At 42.8% G+C, this 15,093-nt stretch overlaps 2 protein-coding genes across 2 annotated transcripts in view; both read left to right on the top strand.

The window, feature by feature from the left end:
- LOC109931641 (retinal guanylyl cyclase 2-like) overlaps positions 1–5,305 on the top strand; it is a 48,901-nt gene extending 43,596 nt beyond the window's left edge. Inside the window, 5 exon segments of the mRNA XM_048605461.1 lie at positions 438–440; positions 1,790–1,884; positions 1,987–2,072; positions 2,195–2,279; positions 5,154–5,305. Coding sequence (XP_048461418.1) covers positions 438–440; positions 1,790–1,884; positions 1,987–2,072; positions 2,195–2,279; positions 5,154–5,159 — 275 coding nt within the window. The 3' untranslated portion in view covers positions 5,160–5,305.
- LOC109936583 (transforming growth factor beta activator LRRC32-like) overlaps positions 1–15,093 on the top strand; it is a 267,744-nt gene that overhangs the window by 172,971 nt on the left and 79,680 nt on the right. The gene's annotated exons all lie outside the window — the stretch shown is intronic.

Genomic DNA, 15,093 nt, shown 5'->3' with positions numbered 1-15,093 from the left:
TGTTCCCCCTTTTCTGATGAAGGGTCTAGGCCCGAAACGTCAGCCTCTCTGCTCCTATGATGCTGCTTGGCCTGCTGTGTTCATCCAGCCCTGCACCTTGTTGTCTCGGATTCTCCAGCATCTGCAGTTCCTACTATCTCTGATCACAGAGCAGGTTATTGCTGAGCAGGTGCTGCTTTGTAGCACTGTTGATGAGACCTTCCATCACTTTACTGATGATCAAGAGAAGACTGATGGCATGGTAATTGGCTGGGTGGGGATTTGTCCTGCTTTTTATGTAGAGGATGTACCTGGGCAATTCTCCACATTGTTGGGTAGATGCCAGTGTTGTAGGTATGCTGGAACAGCGTGGCTAGGAATGCAGCAAATTCTGGAGCACAAGTGTTTAGTACTATTGCCAGAATATTGTCAGCACCCATAGCTTTTGCAGAATCCAGTGCGTCCAATTGATTTTTGATATCACGTGGAGTGAATTGAATTGGCTGAAGATTGGCATTTGTGATACTGAGGATGACTGGAAGAAGCTGAGATGGATTAACCATTTGGCACTTCTGGCTGAGATTGTTCTGAATGCTTCAGCTTTATCTTTTGTACTGATCTGCTGGACTCCCTCATCATTGAGGATGGGGATATATGTTGAGCCTACTCCTCTAATGAGTAGTTAAATTGTCCACCACCATTCACGACTGTATGTGACAGGACGACAGAGCTTAGATCTGATCCATTGATTGTGGACTTCTTAGCTCTGTCTATCATTTTCTGGCATATAAGTGGTCCTGTTTTATAGCTTTAACAAGTTGAAACTTCATTTTTAAGTATGCCAGGTGCTGCTCCTGGCATGCCCTCCTGCGGTTTTAATTGAAACAGGGTTGATCCCCTGTTTGAATGGTAACAGTAGAACCAGGATATGTTGTATCCTGGGGTTACAGATTGTGTTAGTGTACAATTCTGCTGCTGCTGAATACTGTGCTGCACAAAATCCCTAATGGGTGCCCAGTCTTCAGTTGCTACAGCTGTTCGAAGACATCCCATTTAGCACAGTCACAGTACCAAACAACACAGTGGATGGGGTTTCATATCCATAATGTCTCTTACTGAGACTGTCATGGACAGATGCATTTGTGGCAGATAGATTACTGAGGATGAGGTGAAGTATTGCTGGTTCCTTCACCACTTGCCCCAGTGCCAGTCTAGCAGCTGTGAGTGCAGTTGTTATTCTCATAAATCTGCATTACATTCGGTCCAAGACATGGATATCAGTCAGGGTGGTGGGGGAAGGGGATGTGGGGGACACTAGTGACTGGTGGTGGTTTAACCTGAGCATCACCACACTTCAGGTGAGGGGAGAAATTGAGGATGGTCCTTTGTAATAACTTCAGCTGGAGCAGGAATTGAAAGCACACGGTTGGCATTAGTCTGCATCATAAGCCGATGGAACATAACTCCAATGCTCAACGTACTGAAGCCACTAAGTCTCTTTGAATCTCCACCTTTTCCATCTGTTCATATTCCGGAAAGCATCCAGCTCTAACATTTTTATGCCCAAAGTAGACAACCTCATATTTGATTACAGTGAAATCCATTTTCCATAGTTTTGTCCAGTCACTTCATCTACTAATAAGGCTTTGTAACTTTACACTTCCACCTGTCTTGCTTATGTTGCTGCCTGTATTGAGGTTATACTGAATGCACTTCTGGGCATGAGAGAGTGTAACTCAGTTCAAGGAGTGCTATAGCTGATTGTGATGTATCGATAAAATAATATTATTTCTCTTGTCTATCTTTACAGCTTATCGTATTCATGTCAATCACACGACTGTTAAAATTCTTATAAATCTGAATGAAGGTTATAAGCTGGAGCCCAGAGAAAGGACTGAACTGATGGTATGCAAAAACCACATCCCGGAATAAGAACTTCTCCAGTTTTGTTCTCAGTGCTTCTGAAAAGAAAACAGTCAGATATCATTCTCCATTTTGTTTCAAAAGGGCCAAGGCTTTGAGCAGACCTACTGGCTGATAGGGAAAGAGGGTTTTACCAAGCCATTACCGAAACCTCCAGAATTGAAGCCAGGGTAAGCAAAATAATCAGAGCCTGACCGGCACCTTTGCAAATGAAACACAGATAAACAAAAATATTGCTGTCACTATCTCACCTCATCCCAAAATGTTCTTCCTCATGACTCTGTTCCCACAGGCAAAATACTCATGGCTTGCAAATGGAAGAAATGGCAAGATACAAACGAATGAAAGCACAAAAGCAGCAAAAAACAAGTTTCCAGGTATTGCTGTGTACGCTAATGTTTAATGATCTCTGTCTTGTGTATTTTCCTGTTTATTTTAGCATTTTACAACATGACTACAATTTTAAAAAATACCTTGTCATTATTTTTATTTGATCACCTTAAAATGTTTTTTCTTGGTTGTAATTCAAGGGTGGGTGGGCAGGGATCGGAGTTATAACTGATTTTTGGGTAGATAGTATGGGCAGCAGGGGTATGAAGAACTGAATCTCTCTGATCATTATTATTTCACAGCCCAGATTATTTTATCCATTGGTGGCCTGGGCTTCATTTAAAAACTGCTGCCTGTTTGCCTGCCTGAATTGGGCAGAAAGCCGTAACTAGTAAATGAGAATTAAGTTGCACAAACTTTATCATCAGTGCTCAGATAGAGCATACTGGGTGTAGGAAGACAAGTGAGATGGTGGGGAAGGGGCAACATAGTTGTGGGTGGAAAGAATGGGAGGCCACGGTAGTGAAAATCAAACTTTCCTCAATACTGTTATGGCGAAAACATGTAGGAGTCCAACAACAGAAGGGCAATAGACTTTTGGAGGCAATTTTACCTGTGTAGGCCCACTCCCTTTCAAGCCTGCTTGCTGGGTTAAAATTAGTCTCTTTACTTCAATTCAGTGCTATTCAGGAATAAGTTACAGTGGACTGTAGTGAATTGGTCCACGTTCTCTTCTTGTAACTGGAGCTGATTAAGTCTCCCCTTTCTGGGGGTTCTCAATTCCAGGGGTAAATATTGCCCCAGTGTATTGTTTTTCCATTATTTATTTCCCATGGTTAATGCTGCTGTGTAAGTAGATAAAGGAATCTCTTATGAATATGTAATATGTTTATCCTCTTTATACGATCAACGTCAATTTCTAGGTATTAATGTCTGGATTAAACAATGTTATGAACCAGACTAAACCCCTTTCAACTTTATCAAGGAAATAGCCTAGATCCTAACGTTTTCTTATGCTAAGGCAATTGTAAAGTGCTGTGTTCCAGATGTAATTCAATTTTAGTTATATAAAAAAGTTTCTCATGAAAGAAACGGGACAAAATACACCTCTTAAAGCCATGGTATCATCACAACAGTGGGTGTTAATATCTCTGAGTGGGTGTTAATAATTGTCCAATCCAAAGACCCAACCATCCATTTAAACACAGATGGTTAGTCACCCTAAATCTCAAATTTATCTGAAACCACTCCATCTCTTTATTTGCTTTCATGTCCTTTAAAACATACAACATTTTATCGTTACATTTTGACAATATTGTACCATTCCAGAACATGTGCTTAATGATGTATATAATGTCTACACTGATATTTGGTATTTTGGAACAAACTTAAAGCTGTCATTTTCTTTAAAAAGTACCAACAGCTCTCAATGCTGAAGGTGTCAGGGGGAGTGGAAAACCACAACATTGTGACATTGGGAAAAAATTCAGGTTATGGTTCCTGCTCAAAATGACATGTGTGGAACCCAGACACAGCGATGATACTCCCTAAGGTCCTAATATTATCCTGTAACCTCATTCTGTTGACTGATACATGATGAATGAACACTCTACTGGAACAGGACAAATGGGATCATTCTTTCTGATTGCTTTCGAAAGAGGAAGAGATTAAATTGAGTAAAAATGATTATTCCAGTGGTTTACTGGATTAACATAATGCTTAATAAGCTTGAGCCGTTCAGACTAAGAATTTTGGATCTCTGCTTCATGCTGTATTAGCCAGCCTCCATAAAGTTGATGGTAGGATTGGCATAAACAGAATCCATGTTCCTGGTTTAAGGAGGGTAGACAATACCAGCTGAGGTTCCTGTTCCCGATCACTGTCTATGGACTGGCAACAGGCAATGAGCTATGTTAGGACGCAACTATAGCTCAGTCAAATAACCTGCTGATATTCAACACTTTGGAGACATATCCCAGCATTAATCAAGTAAATAATATCATTATAAACTGAGTGCAGAATCATGATTCCCAAACCCGAGCCTCTTTAACACTCACTATGAGGTCATGTTTCTAGTTTATTGCATTTTTAGCCAATGAGTCCATACACTGTTGCTCAGTGGTAGCACTTGAGTAAAAGGTATAGGGTTCAAGCCCTGGTCCAGGAACATGAATACATAACCCCAAGTGCCACTCCATTGCATTGAATTGCATGTGTCAACCAAACCCTAAAACAAAATCTCTGACTATCATTTTTGTGGGATCTTACTATGCAAAAAATAGCTGCTACACTTCCTACATTAAAGCAGTGACTACACTGAGAAAAGTGCTTCAATGTCGATAAAACAATTGGAGCATCCTGAAGTTGCAAAACAATGCAAATTTTTCTTACTGTTGCATTCGTATATATTAAGTCTGCAGAAGAAACTTCAAAGTCATGAGCATCCTTAGGAAGAATCAGATTGGGGTGATATGTGGCTCAGTGGTTAGCACTACTGCCTCATGGTGATAAGGACCTGGGTTCAATTCTAGCCTTGTTGTTATTTTTCATTTCCAGCCAGTTTCTGTGGAGTTTGCACATTCTCTCTGTGTCTTTGTAGGTTTCCTCTGGGTGCTCTGGTTTCTTCCCACAGTCCAAAGATGTGAAGGTTAGGTGGAATGGCCATGCTAAATTGCCCATAGTGTAGGTGGATTAGCCATGGAAACTGCAGGGTTACAGGGATGGGGTGGATCTGGGTGGGATGCTGTTTGGAGTGCCAGCATGGACTTAATGAGCTGGATAGCCTGCTTCCACACTATTGGGATTCTAAGATGCCAAACTTTAGTCCATGAGTAGAACTGATTAGAACAGAACATTGGTAGAACTAATAGTGGTGGAATGCGAGCTTCACTTTTAACCCATGTTTTCACCTTTACTTCTAGCCTTGACAGCCTGAAGAGAAACGATGTGTCTATGAAGAAGGCAACATACATGCATCATGTGGCAGCACAGCTTCCACAACAAGAGGACAATGATAGCTTCACATATGGCAACCTTAATCTTCATCCTCTGATTAAAAGGCTGCATCTGATTAACAAGGACACTGTGAAAGGTTATTCACACTGGTATTAAGACTACTGCAGCAGATAAATCAGAATCAGATTATTAAAATTAATCTTGAAGGAAAATCTAAAACTCAGTTTGATGCCCATTCTCTACAGCATGGCAAATAAAGAAATTTAGCTACTGAGTATTGCGAGAATGAAGGGCTTTTCATCTTATATAAAAACGATAAAAGAAAAATCCAACATGCAGCAGAGATATTTTGCACTTGAATCTCAAGATTTCAGAAGAATTAAGGCTTCCTCCAACTGCATTTTGAGTTTTATCTGTTAGGAAATTATTCAAACACCAAACATCATGACCTGAGATAGTAGGAACTGCAGATGCTGGAGAATCCGAGACAACAAGGTGCAGGGCTGGATGAACACAGCAGGCCAAGCAGCATCATAGGAGCAGAACATCATGACCTGTTACTTTTCTCAAAGCCTTTATGCTGTATTTGATTATAAAGTGATATTAACCCTGAAAAAAGTTCAAATATATATTATTGCAGCAATCCCAGAGCATACACAGCACCACACAAATATAACGAAAAATTTGTCAAGTATGCATTTGTTCACATTTTCTAATTGTGGAAAGAATTGCTAGTGGTAGTATCTTATTTACACTCATCCTTACCATTCCACTATGAATATCAAACAGAGGGAGACTTCCTCTGGTATATAGTGAAGAGAATTTTATGTACCAATTCAGGTGTAGTAGCCTTGATGTATTGTAAAATGAAATGCCATCAATTATATTGTCCTAGCATCTACAGTCCATAAAATGTTGCATTGTAGTTTAGATGCTGAATGTATACAGTATTTTGTGGTATTGTACAAATTTCAGGTATTATACCATTGCTCCCTCTACCCTGCCTTGTCTGTATCCTATGTAATTTTGTAAAACAAAATCAGTTATAAGCAGTTGTATTTTTCCTTCCCCCAAGTTTTCACGTTTCCATTCCCTGGCTTCGCTTTCAAATTACTGACTGACTGTGATAAATGTGAATAGGTGCCTCCAATCCTCCCCTACCTTATCCAATCAGTCATTCTTCTTGGGTCAGCCTCATGATGAAGGTCAGCAGACTTTCACACTGTCAGATCATCACAGCCTTTCTGACCCAGCTCTTTGCCAACCAGTACTATCCAGCAGGGTAATAACAGTGAGAAACTAGATCCCTGAATAAAGTTGTATTTTTGTTCATCTCCCTAACACAAGTGTGCTGAAGCCAGCTTCTGCCATTCCCCATTAATCTTTTTGCCATTCAATCTTTCCTGTCTTCCCCCTTAAGACAGACATCCCCTTTTCTTATTTCACACCCTCCATTACATCTTTATATTTTTCCAGCTTTCACAAAAGATCATTAAGGTGCAACATTGGTTCTGTTTCTTGTTTTCCATTTGATTTTTGCCTCATTGAGAATCACCAGCATTTACTGTGAAAGGTCCTGTTTTCAGCATGCACAATATTTTGCTTTTGTAGAATACCTCATCTACTTGCAGTTGAAATCAGTTAATTCATCGCATACCAGGCATTGATCTCCAAGTTCTACTGATTTGTATGACTCAGTTTTGGCTTGCCGGTGGTTTTCTCAACAGAGTCATCAAGGAAGACCCGATAACGTACATGATACACACATTTAGACTATATCCATTTTAAGATCTTGATTGCCGTAAGACATTTGTGAAATTTTGCTGCACAATGACATCAAAATCACTTTGTTAAATTAATCTTTCTACTTCTCCAGGAGCCATCTGCCATCTGTTTACACACATGATTTTTTAATGTACTCAGGTACTCCCATCTGTCTAAACATTACTCATTTAATAGATTTCCATTACGATAAAATCTACAAAATCAACATGACAACATTTACTCATACACTACTGGAGAGAAAAATATTTCTTAGCAACACCATTAAAAGGCCATTGCTAGGTGTCAGAATATTTGCTCGGCATTTTGTTAGCTTTGTAAGCAGAATCCAATTTGAATTGGTTGACTTGGTGTCATCAATCAGGTTTGCAGGAACAGCTGTCACTGTAAGATCATTCATTTGATAGTCTTTGGCATCTTACATAGGTGTCCAATTGCCATATGTGAACCCAATCCTGTTGATCTGCTTTTAATTTTCTGGTACTTCGTTAAGGTTACCAATCATTGCAAAAAAAAATTGGATCATAGGACTGAGGACTTAGAAGGCGAATTAACCATTTGATCCTTCAGGCCTGTTCAACAAGATTGTAGATGTTTTATAAAATCATGAGGGGCATAGATAAGGTCTTTTTCCCCAGGTTAGAGTAGTCCAAAACTAGACAGCATAAGTTTAAGGTGAGAGGGGAAAGATTCAAAGGGAACTGAGGGGAAACATTTTCACACAGAGGGTGGTGAGTGTATGGAATGAGCTGGTGGTAGAGGCGGATACAATTACAACATTTAAAAGATATTTGGATAGGTACATGGATAGGAAAGTTTTAAAGGGATATGGGGCAAATGCAAAGCAAATGGGACTTCTTGGCATGGACAAGTTGGGCCGAAGGGTCTGTTTCCGCAGGCTGTATGATTCTATGAGAGGAGTTGTGGTCTCAGCTGAATTTTCCTTCTGTATTCCATTATGGTTTTTGACATGAAATTTGAATGCACAGACAGCCCAAAGATCATGAAGCAAGGATTCTCTATTCAGATCGTTGTAACCATGAAGGAACATTAAACACTAGAAGATACTTATTGTATTTTCATGGAGTGAAGTCTATGGTTTGTATTGTGATGTCTGTCTGCTCCTTTTTCCTATGAGTCTTGCTTATCCTCTAAAATGTACTTTTATATGTAGAGGGGGTCCATTTATCTTGTTCAGTTGCCCTTCCTCACCATTGCCACCCACTGTTGGAGGTTCTTTTACATCCTGACTCCCTTGTCTATTGAAATCCATCTAACGTAGCCTTGAATAAGTACAATAACCCACCTCCATGGCTTTCTGAGATAAAGAATTCTATACTCTAACTGCTTTCTTTGAGAGTCATAGAGTCTCTTGTTCTTCTAAATTCGGTTGAACATAGGTCTAGCCTGTTCACCATTTCTCATGAGATAATCTTTTCATCCCAGAAAGGTGTTGATTGAACTTTCTCCGAACTGCTTCAAAAGCTATAAATCTTTATTTAAATAAGGAGTCCATAACTGAATATTGTATATTATTGTGGTCTCACCAACATCCTGTTCAGCTGCATTCAAATCTCTCTACCTTTATATTAATAAATTCCTTGCCATTCCTAGTATAATAAACAACTATTTCACTTCCTAATCAATTGCAGTTCCTGCACATTAACTTTATGAGGTTTGTATATCAGTTCACCCAAATATCCCTGCACCACTAGGTCCTGCATTGTCTCTCTAGTGAAATAGTTTGCAGTTTTCCCATTCTTCCTGCTGGGGAGTGTGAGCAGGCTGTCTGATTCACACACCATGACAGAAACATAACAATTATAAGAACAAGACTGCAACATTGTGTAGTGTAGAGTGTACACACTCTATTGCATCCATAACCCAGACTACTGCATTTGGGAAGAGTTTTCAAGTAGAGGTTTCAAAGCAAAGTGTTATAGAATGATCCAGGTACTGACCAAATCTGCCTGAACACTTAGTAATGCATCAACAAGGGGTGGAATTTGTTACGGCTCATGGACTATGGGGAGCTTTGTGATGAGAAGTCCAGTGAGGCCTATCTCAATATGGGGAGCATCTCACTCCATCCTTTATATTTTTGATAAGCAGTGTGGTGAGTTTCTCTTTAGACAGCACGAGATGCCAACTACGGCTTGTTAAACACTTTGTTAACGGCTCAACTCACCTCATTAATGTTCAGATTTTTATCTCACAAAAATTGCCAAATAAGTCTCATGTCAAGAGACCTGGAGAATTCAGCTTCCTGCTTGCTCCAAAGGACCTCCATGTTGATCAGTACCAAACAATGTCTCAGGGCACAATCCCTGGATGAACACAGCAGGCCAGGCAGTATCAGAGGAGCAGGAAAGGTGACGTTTCGGGTCTGGACCCTTCTTCAGAAATAGGGGAGGGGAAGGGGGCTCTGAAATAAATCGAGAGAGGGGGAGGTGATGATAGAAGGTGGATAGAGGAGCAGATAGGTGGAGAAAAGACATGGCACCAGTTGAATGCACCCTTCCTCCACAGACATTGTGGCACGTGGCTTTTGTCAACACATCACAATCATCCTGGCACTTCTACTGTGCATTGACAGGGTGCTCTGGAAGCACACACACGTATTGCATGGCACACCAACACTGTGATTGAGAGGCTGCAGCAACGTCTTTGAGCATGCAGGGCAGCTTTGGAATGCCAGTGTTTGTTTGGGTGCATGGGCATCTTTTAAAGATGGTGCGGATGCAAATTATATAAAAATGCACACATATAATTTTTAACTTTCCTCCTGAATTATGGAAACTACTTAATGTTATTGGTAGGCCATTACTCCCCTATTCATGTCCCTGTAATTTTATTCCAATTGCATTGTAGATGAGTTGTTTTCTCATTAGCTGACTGTGTTTTAATATTTCAAACTTTCATACTAAGTTTTCCTTTTATTAATTGAGAGTTTCAAGTCCATTCCATTCCATACCAGCTGATGTTTTTTAAATTCATTCATGGGATGTGGGCATCGCTAGCTAAGGCAGCCCAGGGTAAGGTGGGTGCGAGCTGCCTTCTTGAACAGCTACAGTCCTTGGGATGCAGGTACATCCGTCCTTACCCTGAAAAACTTCTCCTTCAATTCCTCCCACTTCCTACAGACAAAAGGGGTGGCCATGGGTACCCGCATGGGCCCAAGCTATGCCTGCCTCTTTGTCAGATACGTGGAACAATCCCTCTTCCGCAGCTACACTGGCCCCATCCCCCACCTCTTCCTCCGGTATATTGATGACTGTATCGGCGCCGCCTCATGCTCTCACGAGGAGTTCATCCACTTTACTACACCTTCCACCCCAACCTTAAGTTCACCTGGACCATCTCTGATACCTCTCTCTCCTTCCTGGACCTGTCTGTCTCCATCTCTGGTAACCACCTGGAAACTGATATCTATTTCAAGCCCACCGACTCCCACAGCTACCTAGAATACACCTCCTCTCACCCACCCTCCTGCAAGAATGCCATCCCCTATTCCCAATTCCTTCACCTCCGCCGCATCTGCTCCCAACATGAGGCATTCTACTCCCGGACATCCCAGATGTCCTCGTTTTTCAAGGACCACAATTTCCCCTCCACAGTGGGCGAAAATGCCCTCAACCGCATCTCTCGCGTTACCCGCACCTCAGCCCTCACAACCCCTCCCTGCAATAACAACAAAGACAGAATTCCCCTTGTCCTCACGTATCACCCCATCAACCTCCGGATTCAACGCATCATTCTCCGCCACTTCCATCACCTGCAATCTGACCCCACTACCAAGGATATATTTCCCTCTCCACCTTTACCTGCTTTCTGGCGGGACCACTCTCTCCGCGACTCCCTCGTCCGCTCCACACTCCCCACTAGCCCCACCACCCCCGGCACTTTTCCCTGCAACCGCAGGAAGTGCTACACATGCCCCTAAACCTCCCCCCTCACCTCCAACCCAGGTCCCAAAAAAACCTTCCACATTAAACAGATGTTCACCTGCACATCTGCTAATGTGGTATATTGTATCCGCTGTTCCCGATGTGGCCTCCTCTACATCGGGGAAACCAAGCGGAGGCTTGGAGACCGCTTTGTGGAACACTTACGCTTGGTTCGTGACAAACGACAACACCTCCCAGTCGTGAACCACTTCAACTCCCCCTCCCACTCCTTGGACGATGTGTCCATCCTGGGCCTCTTCCAGTGCCGCAACAATGCCACCCGAAGGCTGGAGGAACAGCAGCTCATATTCTGCTTCGGAACCCTGCAGCCCGATGGTCTCAATGTGGTCTTTACAAACTTCAAAATCTCCCCACCCCCCCAACCTCATCCCAAGATGTCCCCGCCTCCTTGACCTGTCCGTCTTTTCTCCCACCTATCCGCTCCTCCCACCTCGCTGACCAACCCCCAACCCCACTTCCTGCCTACTAGCCTCATCCCTGCCTCCTTGACCTGTCCGTCTTTTCTCCCACCTACCCACCCCTCCCTCCTCACTGACCAACCCCCATCCCAACTCCCTACCTACACTTACCTTTACTGGCTTCATCCTCGCCTTTTTGACCTGTCTGTCTTTTCTCCACCTATTGCTCCTCTATCCACCTTCCATCATCACCTCCCCCTCTCTCTATTTATTTCAGAGCCCCCTTCCCCTCTCCTATTTCTGAAGAAGGGTCTAGACCCGAAACATCAGCCTTCCTGCTCCTCTGATGCTGCCTGGCCTGCTGTGTTCATTCAGTTCTACACCTTGTTATCTCAGACTCCAGCATTGGTAGTTCCTACTATCCTTGACATCCGTAATGCTGTTGGGATGAGAATTTCAGGATGTTGTCCCAACAACAGTCTAAGAATGGTGATATAGTTTCAAATCAGGATGTTGAACATCTCCGATGGAGACTTGCTGGTGACGGTGTTCCAATCCATCTGCAGCCCTTGAGCTTTTAGATGGTAGAGGCTATGAACTTGGAATGTGCTCTATGGAACCTTGTTTAGTTGTTGCACTACAGCCTGAAGATGGTAAACCATGCTGCCACCGAGGGATATTCGTGGAACAAGGAACAAAGAACAAAGAAAATTACAGCACAGGAACATGCCCTTCGGCCCTCCAAGCCTGCGCCAATCCAGATCCTCTATCTAAACCTGTTGCCTATTTTCCAAGATAGTAGGAACTGCAGATGCTGGAGAATCTGAGATAACAAGGTGTAGCGCTAGATGAACACAGCAGGCCAAGCAGCATCAGAGGAACAGGAAGGCTGACATTTTGGGCCTAGACCCTTCTTCAGAAATGGGGGAGGGGAAGGGGGTTCTGAAATAAATAGGGAGAGAGGGGGAGGCGGATAGAAGATGGATAGAGGAGAAGATAGGTGGAGAGGAGACAGACAGGTCGAAGAGGCAGGGATGGAGCCAGTAAAGGTGAGTGTAGGTGGGGTGTTAGGGAGGAGATAGGTCAGTCCAGGGAGGACGGACAGGTCAAGGGGGCAGGATGAGGCTAGTAGGTAGGAGATGGGGGTGGGGCTTGAGGTGGGAGGAGTGGATAGGTGGGAGGAAGGACAGGTTAGGGAGGCGGGGACGAGCTGGGCTGGTTTTGGGGTGCGGTTGGGGGAGGGGAGATTTTGAAGCTTGTGAAGTCCACATTGATACCATTAGGTTGCAGGGTTCCCAAGCGGAATATGAGTTGCTGTTTCTGCAACTTTTGGGTGGCATTGTTGTAGCACTGCAGGAGGCCCAGAATGGACATGTCATCTGAGGAATGGGAGGGGGAGTTGAAATGGTTCACGACTGGGAGGTGCAGTTGTTTAGTGCGAACTGAGCATAGGTTCCTACCTATTTTCCAAGGATCTGTATCCCTCTGCTCCCTGCCCATTCATGTATCCGTCTAGCTACATCTTAAATGACGCTATCGTGCCCGCCTCTACCACCTCCGCTGGCAACGCGTTCCAGGCACCCACCACCCTCTGCGTAAAGAACTTTCCACGCATATCTCCCTTAAATTTTTCCCCTCTCACCTTGAAAGCGTGACCCCCAGTAATTGAGTCCCCCACTCTGGGAAGGAAGTGAATATTGAAAGTGGTGGATGGGGTACCAGTTGAATGGGTTGCTTTGCCCTGGATGTTGTTAAGCTTCTTGAGTGTTGTTGGCGCTTCAGCCATCCTGCTAAGTGGGGAGCGTTCCATCATACTCCTGACTTGTGCCTTGTAAATGCTAGACAGGCTGTGGGGAGTCAGGAGGTAAGTAACTTGCTACAGATTTCTTAGTGTCTGATCAGCTCTGTAGCCAAAGTATTTGTATGGCTGGTCCAGTTCAGTTTCCGTTCAACAACAACCCTTAGTATATTGACTGCGGGGTATTCAGTGAAAGCAATGGCCATTCATCTCAGGGAAAGACGGCTAGATTCTCCATGTTGGATATCATCATTGCTTGGTATTTGTATGACCGAAAAGTTACTTGCCACTTATTAGACAAACCCTGGATGTTGTCCAGGTTTTGCTGCATATGGATATGGCTTATCTGAGGGGTCATGAACAGTACTGAACATTGGTTTGTTGGTGTTACTACCAGTTCTCAGTTTTATGCTGGGAGGTTTCTCCAGTTTCTGTCCTTTTTCTAGACGTAGTGGTTTGATGGTGGCTTGCTTGGCTATTTCAAAGGACATTTAAGAATCAACCACATTGCTATGGTTTAGGTGTCACATGTAGGCTGGACCAGCTAATGACAGCAGTTTTCTTCCCTTAAAGGACACTAGTGAACCAGACATACTTTTACAACAATCAGCAATCAACAATGGTTTCACCCTCACTATTAGGCTAACTTTTAATTTCAAATTTTTATTGAATTCAAATTCCACCATGTATCATGGTGGGCTGTCCTCAGAGTCACATGGGCCTTTTATTATTGTCCAATGACATTGCCACTACACCACCAATTCTCTATCAGTGTAACCCATGGGGAGCTCAAATTTAAGAAGATTTGTATTAACCAACCCTCATTGCCTCCTGGAATTGTTTCTGTCAAACTGACATTAAAATCTGACCTTTTACATTTGACTGCATAGCTGCAGAGTTTTATACTGACAGTTCTTCACTGTGGACCTCAACAAGGCATCAATGTTTGCTTTCTTACATTCTACACACCTTAGACTTGATGCTATTCAAAATTCTGCTGCCTGTGTCTTAATTCACATTAAGTCCTGTTCACCATCTTCTGTGCTTTTTTTTAACCTATAGTGCTGGATTTTCAGGAAGATATTAAGAATGAAGACAGTCGTCAAATCCCTCCATGGCCCCATTTTAATCTCAATCAGACCTATAACCCTCTGCGAAATCAGTGGTCCTCTAATTCTGGCCTCCTGTACAACCATGGTTTTAACAGTAAACCCATTTCATTCCCTCAAGCTCTGGAAAAGCCTCTTGATATCTCATGATCTCACTACCTCACGATCCTTCTTTAAAACACTCCTTAAAATTTACCTCCTTGATTAAGCTTCCAATAGTCTGAACTAAGATCTATTTACATGGCTTAGCTTTCATAGCTGGTACTTTATAATGCTCCTGTGAAGTGTCTTGGAGTGTTTTATTCTGTTAAAACAAAACCAAAGAATTGCAGATGTTGGAAATCAGAAACAGAATCAGAAATTGCAGGAAAAGCTCATCAGGTCAGACAGCATCTGTGGAGAGAAGGCAGAGTTAACATTTTGATGGGACCTTCTTCAGAACTTCACAGATGCTGCCTGACTAGCCAAGTTTTTCCAGCAATTACTGATTTGTTTCTATATACATTATTGTTGGGGAAAAAGAAAACTTTACTCTAAGGCTCATTAAACCATCTTCAAAGGATAGGAATCCTCAGAGCAGTCACAGAGAGATTGTCAATTTGGCCTTTTCACCTGATATCCATTATTTTTAACATAAACTTTCTCAGTAACTTTAGGTGAGAAGAAAATATAGTTTGCTATTCCAAGTGTGGAGCTGGAGGAACACAGCAGGCCAGGCAACATCAGAGGAGCAGGGAAGTTGACGTTTTGGGTCAGGACCCTTCTTCAGAAAGGCTTTCTGAAAAAGAGTCCCAACCCGAAACATCAACTTTCCTGCTCCTCTGATGCTGCCTGGCCTGCTGTGTTCCTCC

This window comes from Rhincodon typus, chromosome 14 (genome assembly GCF_021869965.1).
Source record: "Rhincodon typus isolate 14 chromosome 14, sRhiTyp1.1, whole genome shotgun sequence".
Taxonomy (NCBI): Eukaryota; Metazoa; Chordata; class Chondrichthyes; order Orectolobiformes; family Rhincodontidae; genus Rhincodon; species Rhincodon typus.
Note: the sequence above shows the minus strand (reverse complement) of the source record. Positions and strands in the feature narration are given on the sequence as shown.